Source organism: Cajanus cajan, chromosome 7 (genome assembly GCF_000230855.2).
Source record: "Cajanus cajan strain Asha chromosome 7, NIPB_CcT2T_4, whole genome shotgun sequence".
NCBI lineage: Eukaryota > Viridiplantae > Streptophyta > Magnoliopsida > Fabales > Fabaceae > Cajanus > Cajanus cajan.
Window position 1 is genome coordinate 18688028 of NC_138523.1, and position 11587 is coordinate 18699614.

The 11587-nt window shown below is 37.7% G+C and overlaps 2 protein-coding genes across 3 annotated transcripts; both read left to right on the forward strand.

Annotated features, from left to right (window-relative positions):
- Positions 1 to 2489: 2489 nt before the first annotated feature.
- LOC145949879 (uncharacterized) lies at positions 2490 to 2909 on the forward strand. The gene has a single exon (XM_083060782.1). The coding sequence runs from the start codon at positions 2490 to 2492 to the stop codon at positions 2907 to 2909; it is 420 nt and encodes a 139-aa protein (XP_082916908.1).
- Positions 2910 to 7486: 4577 nt separating this feature from the next.
- Positions 7487 to 10770, forward strand: LOC109804943 (serine/arginine-rich SC35-like splicing factor SCL33). Of its 2 annotated transcripts, none has more exons than XM_020366871.3 (6): positions 7487 to 7623; positions 8053 to 8224; positions 8749 to 8826; positions 9492 to 9656; positions 9778 to 9852; positions 10407 to 10770. In XM_020366871.3, exons 2-6 carry the CDS (start codon positions 8076 to 8078, stop codon positions 10534 to 10536), a joined length of 597 nt encoding a protein of 198 aa, XP_020222460.1. In that variant the 5' UTR covers positions 7487 to 7623; positions 8053 to 8075; the 3' UTR covers positions 10537 to 10770. The 2 variants fall into 2 exon arrangements, with proteins under 2 accessions (XP_020222460.1, XP_020222466.1); XM_020366877.3 differs by having other exon boundaries at positions 9799 to 9852.
- The last annotated feature ends 817 nt before the right edge of the window (positions 10771 to 11587 follow it).

The following is an 11587-nucleotide window of genomic DNA, read 5'->3' on the forward strand; positions in this document are numbered from 1 at the left end:
AGAAAATGCAAAGTCAAAGGAGAAAGACGAGAAGCAATTGTGGCCGAGACGCAAAAATTGCTGAGAGCAGCTTTATCCAGGAACTCAGATACACTACTTGGCTAGCCAATGTAGTGCTCGTCAAGAAACACTCGGGCAAGTGGCGCATGTGCGTCGATTATACCGACCTGAATAAAGCATGCTTGAAAGATGCATATCCTCTACCGAGCATTGACAACCAGATCATGATGTACCCACCAGATGAGGAACACACCTCCTTCATCAATGATCAAGCCAACTTCTGCTACCGCGTGATGTCCTTCGGCCTCAAGAATGCAGGAGCCACTTACCAGCTATTGATGGATAAAGTCTTCCAACACCAAATTGGGAGAAACATGGAGGTGTATGTAGATGACATGGTTGTAAAAACATCGTCAGCCGAGGCTCACGCTACCGACTTGGCCGAGGTGTTCAATCAAATTCGGAAGCACAACATGCGCCTAAACCCGGAGAAGTGCATTTTCGGCGTCCAGGGAGGTAAATTTCTTGGCTTTATGATCACTAACAGGGGAATCAAAGCCAACCCAGAGAAATGCAGGGCCATCATACAGATGCAGAGCACTGTCAAGGATGTCCAACAATTGGCAGGTAGGTTAGTCTATCTTTCCCGTTTCACACCTAGACTGGCGAAGAAAATAGGACCTATCTTCACTCTGCTACGGAAACCAAAACACTTCGAGTGGACTGGCCAATGTGAAGAAGCTTTCATGAGCTTCAAGAACTTCCTCGCCATTCCGATCCTACAAAGGTCGAGTCACACTACTGACCTTCTCCTTTACTTGGCCGTGGTAGAAGACGCAATCAGCGCGGTGATAGTGCAAGAGCGTCACAAAGAACAAACACCCATCTATTTCATCAGCCGAGTACTCCAAGAAACGGAAAAATAGTATCAGACCAATGAAAAACTGGCGTTGGCACTCGTCACCGCAGCTCGACGCCTCTGACCTTACTTCTAAAGTCACCAGGTAGTCGTTAAAACTGACTACCCAACCAAGCAGATACTGAGAAAACTAGAACTGGCAAGGCACATGATCGCGTGGTTGGAAGAACTTTCCAAATTCGGCATCAGATACGAAGCCAGAGGACCTCTCAAGGCTCAATGCCTAGCTGACTTTGTAGCCGAGCTCACCTCCACCTCACCGCCAGAAAATTCAACTTGGACTCTACACGTTGACGGATCCTCAAACACTACAGGTGGAGGTGCGGGCATTATCCTTGAAGGCCCTAACCATGTCGCTATTGAACAATCCCTCAGGTTTGGGTTCAAAACCACCAACAACCAAGCAGAATACGAAGCACTACTTGTAGGATTAAGGTTGGCACGAGACGTTGGAGCACAGAAGGTGAGTTGCAACAACGACTCAAAGCTCATGATGGAACAACTCAGCAGCACATATCAGACTAAAGATGCCCTACTGCAACGATGCTACCATGTAGTGTCACAATGGATGTCTTCTTTCAAAAAATTCACTATACAACATGTGCCCCGAGAACAAAATGTTAGAGTAGATCTCCTGTCCAAACTCGCCAGCACGAAGCGACCCGGACAACATTGAACGATCATCCAGGAAACCCTTAGCTCCCCCAGCCTGGAAGCTAAGGTCATCAGCATCAATGATGTTGGAGACAAAGAATGGATGACCAACTTGTGGAACTATTTGCAGGAAGAGACATTGCCGGACGACAAAGATAAAGCTCAAAAATTAAAGGTAAGGTCATCTAAATTTATCATTGTGGCAGGTGAACTTTTTAAAAGAAGAATCTCAACCCCTCTATTAAAGTGCTTAACCAAGGCCCAAGCCGCCTATGTCATCGAGGAAATCCACCGAGGCATCTGCGGCATGCACTCCGGTGCACGCTCAATGGCAACTAGGGTAATCCAAGCTGGATAATACTGGCCTACATTGAAGTCAGATTGCAAAGACTATGTGCAACAATGCAAAGAGTGTCAGGAAGTCGGCAATGCACATCGGCAACCACCAGAAAACCTCCACCAAATGGCATCACACTGGCCTTTCACCTTGTGGGGAATGGACATCCTTAGACCGTTCCCCCCCGCGAAAGGTCAATTGAAGTTCCTCCTCGTTGCTGTCAACCATTTCACTAAGTGGATTGAAGCCTGCCCGCTCGCCAAAATCACTGCCGAGAACGTACAAAAGTTCACTTGGAAGAACATCATCTGTCAGTTCGGTATCCCGCGCTCTCTCATCACCAACAACGAAAGGCAATTCATCGCGCAAAGCTTTGAAAGCTTCCTTCGCGAACTTGGCATCAAGTACCTCGCTACCTCGGTAGAACATCCCCAAACTAATGATCAAGCCGAAGTCGCCAACAAGGTCATACTCCCCGAACTCAAAAAATGACTCGAAAGCGCTAAAGGGCAGTGGGTTAACGAGCTCCCAAGCATCCTTTGGGCGTACCATTGTACACCACAGTCAACAACTCAAGAAATGGCCTACAGGTTGACCTATGGCGCCGACGCCATGATTCCAGTCAAAGTCGGCAAAACATCTCATCGACGGAACACCTTCAGTGGTGAGCAGAACATCCAAGAGACAACAGCCAACCTAGACTTGATCGATGAACTTAGAGAGGAAGCTCGGATCAAAGAAGAAGCTTGCAAACTTCGAGCCTCCAGAAGATACAACACCAAAGTCAAACCAAGGAAATTCCGACCAGGAAACCTCGTATGGCAACTCCGAGGTGACGCCAGAAAAGGCCCTGCCGAGGGAAAGCTAGCCCCGACATGGGAATGTCCATTCCAGATCAGTGAAGACCTCGAAAATGGAGCATACCGACTAGAGGAGCTCAGCGGGAAGACCATCCCGAGAACTTGGAATGCCACTCATCTTAAGTTTTATTTTAGCTGAATTGTATAAATGGGTTGCGCACTCTTCTCCCTACTCAGTCTTTTGTCCCAAAAAATAGAAAAATGGGTTTTGGTTGAGAGGGTTTTTAACTAGGCACACCCACAACATCAATAAAAATGACTCACTTTACTCATATTTCCTCAATTTCACACTGTCTGGCACGACTTACATTAGGCCAAGGTCGAATTCGAACCTTGGCACGATTTACATTAAGCCAAGGTCGAATTCGAACCTTGGCACGATTTACATTAAGACAAGGTCGAATTCGAACCTTGGCACGATTTATATTAAGCCAAGGTGGAATTCGAACCTTGGCACGATTTATATTAAGCCAAGGTCGAATTCGAACCTTGGCACGAATTACATTAAGACAAGGTCGAATTCGAACCTTGGCACGATTCATACTAAAGGTCAAACTCGAACCTTTGCGCAAATTATGTTAATGGTCAAATTTGAACCTTAAGGCCAAATACTGGCCACGACAAAAATTAAAGGTCAAGTTTGAACTCCAAACACTTAAACTCGTTTTCAAACAACAGTGAGAAAAACAACACACATATATATATATATATATATATATATATATATATATATATATATATAGAAAATTCAACCAAAAGTTCAACACAAAAGCTACAAGAAAACAAAACTAAATAAACTGTTATTACATATGCCAGCCTAAGTGGCGGTATTCTCGCTCGAGCTCTTTGGAAGGTCGTCCTCATTCACCAATTGCCCATCTCGCACATCTTTATCAAAATGCATCAAAGAGAGGTCCACCCCAGGAGCAAGTAATCGGGCCTGGTGAGCCGCCTTAGCAAATCCTCTCTTATGCTCCACCAGAACGGCGCACTCGGTCTCGATGAGCCTCCTCTCCAAGCTTTTCTTCTCTGTGGCCACTGCATCGAGATCAGCCTTCAAGGAGCCAATCTCCTCCTCCCTGCCAGCCAGAAGCACCTCATCACAAAGATGCTTCTTGGCAGCCTCCCTCAGGTCGGACCTCAGCGCCACGTTCTCCTCCTCCAAGATCAGAACCTGGCCCTGCGAAGTTTCCACCTCGACCTTGCAAACCTTGGAAACCTCTTGCAAGTTGCAAACCTGGGCGGCGTACGCCTCATTGGCCTTCAAGGCGAGTTCCAAAGACTTCCGAGTCTTTGAAAAGTCTCTCTTTAGGGCTTGAAGCTCGGCTTCACTTTTCTTCGCCCTTTCAAGGTCGCCTTGAAGCTTCAGCCACTTGCACTTCTAGTGGTCCACGATGACAATGGACCTCTGCATGAAGACCTCCGTAGAATTTAGGCCTTCCACTGAACCAACTTTCTTTATCATCACCTTGTCAGTAACAAAGGTCGGGTCCTCCTTAAAAAATGCCTCTACGGTCATATTTGAACTCCACAGTGATGTTATGTCCGGAGACACACTCACAGGATCCAGCCTTGCCATTGGACGGCTGATATCGAAGCGTTGAACGATACACTTCGATTGCGGAGCACCGGGATGAGGAGACGCAGCAACAAGAGGAGTCGACATTGGCACCTCAGAACTCGGCCCCTTCCCACGGGCTTCGGCAGAGGAAGGCATTGAACCCACCTATAAAAAAAATTTAAAGGAGTAAACACTTCTAAGTTACCAAGCAAGAACAATACACAACACAAAAGGAACATCATAAGGCAAATTGGGGTGTAATTGACAGGGGTCCACATTGACAAATTGGAGGAAGGCACACTTAAACTCGATGAATGGCAAGCAAACACCGAGATCCCTAAAGAAACACTCATACATGTAAAAAAATGGGGTATTCGGGGTACCCGCCATGTAAACACCCTCACCGGGCTGGCAAGGCTCTACTCGGATGAGCTTGGAAATTTTTGAACTACAAATTTTGAGCGTTTTCCACATGGCGTTGACATCCATAAATGCCCTGAATCGACTCTCGAACTCCCCAACGTCCCCTCTGACCCACTCGTACCTCGGGACGAAAATAGTGGGGTGAGAATCCTTAGGGTTGTTCTCACCCCTTTTCTTTTCAGCGGCGACCGTCTCGCTGGCTGCCGCCTTGCCACGCGCCTTGCCCTTACCTTTGGAAGGCGTAGGAGGCACAACACTCTCTCCCTCCCTAGCCATGGAAAATGAAGAAAACTCGAAAAGGGGAAGAGTGAAGGAGAAGACAAAAGAGGAGAAGTACCTGGTACTCCTTCAACAACGATAAAGATAACGACGAAGAACAGTGACCTGATTACCGAAAACGGCGACGATGGAGGAGAACGAGAACAATGAAGAAAGGTAAAGAAGAGAAAGGTGCAGAGAAGAGACTAAGCGTAAAGGAGAAGCCAAATGGGTGAAGGTGAAAGTGGGCGAAGGAGAGAAAGGCAAAGTGTTTCAAAAACAAAAGCAAAAAATGACAAAACGGACAGGGCATTAAATGGTGGCTCATAATGACGGGTACATCCCATCATTATAAACCGTCACCCCCCCATTATGCGCCGCCCATGCGTTTCGGGAAACGAGTCGACATTTTATGACACATGGTGTTTCGCCTAAGAGGCATAAACAAAGAGTCGCGACCCTTCGCTAAACTCGGCATTAACTCCTCGACCTGCGGTCTTCAGAGCTCGAGGGGCTAGTGTACTATCCGTATCGTGAAGCCGAGCTTGAGCTCGACACTAAAACGCTAAATGACATTAGATATACGCCACATGACATCGACCAGAGCAAAGGCCCACTATATATCGGGCCAACACCAAACTCAGACCCAAATCAACGTTACCCTCGTATAAGAGGAAAACCCTAATTCACATCAAGGTACGTGCACTATATATATGAGACGATTACACTATCAAAAACTAACTTTAGCATCAGAGTCTTTTTTGCAGGTACCACCCCGACTTCGAAGTAGCCGACATACCCAGCAAAGAAGGCTCACCAATCTTGTCTAGTAGATCGTCCCTCATGACCGATCTCCGGTAAGAACAGTTTTAAAATCGAATTTGCGTATTCAAATAAAATATTTATTTTAATAATATTTTTTGACAATTTAAAATCATTAATATATGTTTAATCTATACTAATATAGAAAGGTATATCACTTTTAATAGCTACTTTTGATTTTCATTTTTACATGGATTATTTTATCCTTTACTTATTTTTCATAATTCTTTAAGATTATTTTTTTACAAGTAACTTCTCATTCTTTTCTTTTTTTATATTTTATTATGAAATTACTATAACTATTTATAAAAATTATTTTTTTCTTTTAATACAATACGCACAAAGTACTTTTTTCTTGCTAGTTTTTTTAAAAATTATTATGGTCATTTTCTTATCATTAAAAATATAAAAAAATTCAATTAATATGAATTTTTTAATGATTTAGAAACCGTTAGATAAAAAATCGCCGATAAATGCAATGACATTTTCGTTATATCAATGCGAAGATAAAATTGTGTGAGACTCATATTTTTTATTTCTCACCTAATATAATTCTTCGTAATCAAATTAACAAAATTATTTCCCTTTTCCTATTTCTTTGCCATTCTCTTATTTCTTCTCCATCTCTTTCGTAACAAACGGGACGTTAATATAGTTATCACTAATTCTTATCTTATTGATTAACTAAAAAAATTTCTTTAATACAATTTTAGTTATGATCTTAAATGTATTTTTTTTCATGCATTAAATTTGTCACCTAAAATCTAGTTTAGTAACTTACAATTTTATAAAATACCTTTTAAATATTATAATATATATTTCTTTAATACAATTTTAGTTATGATCTTAAATGTATTTTTTTTCATGCATTAAATTTGTCACCTAAAATCTAGTTTAGTAACTTACAATTTTATAAAATACCTTTTAAATATTATAATATATATTTGAAGAAAAAACACTTTATAGTACTTTATAATTTTATAAAACATATTTTATATTATGTGTTAATTTTGTATACATGCATTATACATTTTTAAAAAAATATACATTAACATATAAGTGTGATTTAGAACGGTTTCAAATTTCAATTCAAAAATTGAATCAAATTAATAATTTAGAAATTTATATTGGTTTTTGATTTAAATTGAACCAAATTGATAATTTAGAAATTTCTATCGATTTTTATTATCTTTTTATTTGCAATGTTTTTATGAATTTATTAGATTTTTTTGTTTATTTAAGAATTTTTCTATAAATTTCACTCTATAACTATCTATATTTTTAATTAATCACTTATTATTGTATTTTTTAGATTTTAATAAAATATGAGTATATTAATTTATAAATATTAATAAAAAAATATTTTTAAAATAATTACTTTCGACCTCATTTGTTATTGAATTTTTTAGCCATCTAATTATATAATAATTTCTTATAGACACGTGATAAAATGATGAACACATATAAAAATGTAAGTATATGTTTTACTGTTAGAATTATGTCCAATTAATAATAGTAATAGTGCAGGGAAAAGCATCATCATATTATTATTATTACTTCTCGATTAAAAAAAAATGAAATGTTGACGTGGCTACGTTAGATCTCACGGTAACCCGTGCAACCGCATGTACTGGATCAAGGCCTACCTAGGGGGAAGTTTCTCGAATGTAGAAGAGTGCGGTTACAAATACTAACAAGAAATTTACGGTTCCAAATCAAACTCTCTCTCTCTCTCTCTCTCTCTCCCCGTGCCTGCAACTTAGATCGCGTTTCGCGAATTGTGAAGCCGGTAAGTTTCGAATCCTCTGTTTCATCTCCTTCTTTTTCGATCGTTATTGGTTGCATCGCACATGACAAAATTGCTGATTCGAAATTTTGTATTTTCGTTAAACGTGGAGAAAAATGGTGCAATCTTCTTCTTTTTCTAATTTCTTTTGAAATTTGGATATAAACTGATTTCCGTCTGGATGAAATAAGTTATGATTAGTTTCCTCTGTTAAGAACTTGTTGATTTTCCCGAATTGTTTTGGAAATTGCGGTTTTTGAAATTTGGGTGAAAGGTAATTTACGTTTGAGGAAAAATCAATATGATTAGTTTTGTTTTTTTGAACTTGTTCATTGTTTAGGATTGTTTTGAGAATTATGGTGGTTATTAGGGTTTGTGTTTTCTTCGCACCGAATTGGGATGTGTGTAATATTTTATTCTGTGTGGTGATAGGTGAAATAGTTTTAGCATCAAACATGAGGGGAAGAAGCTACAGTTACAGCCCATCGCCTCCAAGGCGTTACGGTCGACGAAGGCGCAGTCCTAGCCCTAGAGGTCGTTACAGAGGACGTGATAGGGATTTGCCAACAAGTCTTCTGGTTCGGAACCTCCACAGAGATTGCAGGTATGTGTGTCGATGATGTTTTTTTGTTTTGTGTTTTCAGTAGTTATTCTGGTTACTGTAATTGTTGCAGTGTTATTATTGTGTGGATATAGATTATGGGTCTTTTTTTTTGTTGCTTGTATATGTTTATTTGGTTTATCTTTTGTATGTAATGGAAGAAGCATAGCTGTCAAAAAGGTTGACTGGGTAGGAACTGTTTTTCCCCCTCTTGCGTGACATCTATGTATGGTTTGAATATTTTTGCTTCCCAGATCCCTGATGAAGCTTGAACAAAAGTTGTTATTATCTTCAGGGGTAGCTGAATCAGACATGGTTATAAATGCTTAGATTAGTTTATTTTGTATAAATAATGATTGTTTTTTTTCTTAAATTTTCTGGGGGAGTTTGATTGTGATGTAGAAAGGTATAGAAGTAATAATGATTACTAATTATTTTCAGTTTTTTGAGGGGCTTTGCTTGTTAATAATAATCTCTAAGAGATTTGCACTTACTGAACTATTCTTACTTTAATGCTAATTTTACAGGCCGGATGATCTGCATGGTCCATTTGGCCAATTTGGTCCTCTTAAGGACGTTTATCTGCCTCGAGATTATTATACTGGGTATGTATTTTGACATTGGCTTGGAATGGTTACTTGTGTGTTGAAAGATTTCTTGGCATACACTTTGTAAAATTGCTAAAGTTGTGTTTATTTTAACTACTATGAAGTTTTCAACTGTGAAGTTGTGTTAAGTTATTTCCTGAACTGGGGTTTTAGAAATTTTTGTGGTGGCTTCTTACCTAAGTATTTAGTTATGCCACTACTTTGTCAGTAACAATTAATACTTCAATTATTTTATGGGAATTTGGTTGTTTTATTGAAAGAGTTGAAGACACAAATGAAGTAATAAGAGTACTGTGTTGAAGAATAGAAGAAAGAAGTAATAAGAGTACTGTGTTGAAGAGAAGAAAGAAGTAATAAGAGTTCTGTTCAAGTTGATGTTAGTGTCCTTGAAGGTTCGGAAGGTTGAGTTTGAATTCATTGTGAAGAAGTCCAAGTCTTGAAGAGTTCAATCTCAATTTATACTTTGGCTTCTACGAGGTTAGCATCCATGTGGTGTTTATTATTGATTTCTATGGAGTGTTGAGAGTGTATGACTTGTGATAGTTCGGAGTCAGGATCATATTTGTGGATATCTGCAATCAACCCACATTCCGAATGTAGGTGTGTTTACTTAATAAACAATGCACATGGTGTTTCTAACTACTTTGAATTTTATGGTACAGGGAGCCAAGAGGTTTTGGGTTTGTCCAATATGTGGATCCAGCTGATGCTGCAGATGCAAAATATCACATGGACGGTCAAATTTTTCTTGGTCGTGAGATAACTGTAGTGTTTGCAGAAGAAAACAGAAAGAAACCTGCTGAAATGAGAGCAAGAGAACGTAGGAGGTAAGGAATATGAGACCATTAGTTGTTCGTATTGTTATTCTATTAGTGGCATAGTCGTGTATTAGTCATGTCATTTTGAAGGGCTTTTGTTTATTTTTTTTTTAATTGAATCAATATGTAGAGACCGATCATATGATTACAGGCGATCTCGTAGTCCAGACTATTCACCTTCTCCAAGACAAAGGCGACATTACAGGTTTGTTATTAACATTAGCTTATGGTATAAATTAAGGCAAAAATGTCTTTTTGGTCAAAATTTTGTGAATCTGTAATTTTGGTCTTCTTATTTTCAAATAGAGACATTTAATTTTTATATTTTTAAGAATACGAAATTTTGGTCCTATTGTCAATTTAATGTTCATTAATCATTAAATTTTAATATTGTTTGGTGTCATATAGATATAAAAACTTGCCAATGTTAACGCGTGATGAGAAGTTGAGAACTTATTTTTATTTTTTTTTATGTTTTTTTTTTCAATTTTTTATTTTCAAATGTCATGTCATTAAATTTGTATCATTTAAATACAAATAAACTTTAAAATTTAACAATTAACATAATGTGAATTTGACGGGACAACTAAAATTCTGCATTTTTAAAGTTAGGGGGATGTTTCTATTTAAAGCTTAAGGGACCAAAATTGTGGATGAATAAAAATAGAGGGACAAAAATGCAATTTAGTCTATAAATTTAATTTTGTTATGTAAAGGATTTGCAGTGTTTAGACTCACTAAATCATCATTATGATTCAGATCAATCTCACCAAGGGACAGAAGATATAGGGATCGGTCATACTCTAGATCACCTTATGGATCAAGAAGCCGCAGCAGAAGCAGGAGTTACAGCAGGAGCTTGAGCCGGAGTCCAGACTACTCTAGGTGATTCAGCTTGTTGGTGGATGCGGTGTAAAATGCTTTAGTTTTCATGTCTTTTTATCGAGCTTGTGTGTTGAAATACTTGAGATTGTTAGTATTTTATTTTGTTAATCTGGTAGAAAGGATCCGTGGTGGATTTTCTTCCCGAGCCTTATGATTAGACAAAAAATGTATTCGATCGATATTCGATTATAGTTCTGTCGTAGTGGTTGTTATTGTTAATGTAGTTATGGTTTTGATATGTGCCTTTCTGCCTACATGTTTTGTCATTGGGTTGCGGAGTTTACATCATGCTTACTTTATTTCTTTTACGATTAGGAACGCAGAGTTGTAGTATTGGTGCCGGGGCGGACGTTCATAGATAGGCAATTAGGGCTATTATTATGGTTTAGATGTAAAAAGTTATTTCATGTGATCTCAAAATTAAATTACCCAAGTAAATTGCAATGTGATACAAGTAAATGTTTGAATGTCATATTAACAAAATGTGATTCTTAGTATAAAATAATGTAATTTTTTCAGAGATTTTTAAGAAAACTAAGTAGTTAATTTATCTTGATTTTATAAGAAATTAGTATTTTAGTTTGGGTATTATACCAATTAAATATCTATCATAACTGAAATTTATTAATTATATTTAAATATACAAATTATATTATATTTAAATTATTTATTTTAATTTAAGAGTTGCTATTATTTTTATTATTTTTATATTTTTATATTAACAAGTATTTTTACTTCAGCTATTCTTTATAATAAAAGTTAAATTCTAATTTAGTGTACATATTTTTTTTTTGGATGATTTTGTTTTCATATCTATCTCTTCCATTTCGTTTTATTTAGTTTATTTTTTCTTTGTACTTTATTTTAATTTTTTCTTGTAAATTTTAACTTATTTAACTATTAAGATTGGTTTAGTGGTCAGAGGAAGTAAAATTAAAATGTAGATAATTTATATTTGAACTTTAATATCTTTATTATAATTTTGATGAATAAAAAAAGTAATAATTTATTATATTTGTTTTTATTTTTTATTTTCTAAAAATTGAGAGTTATGA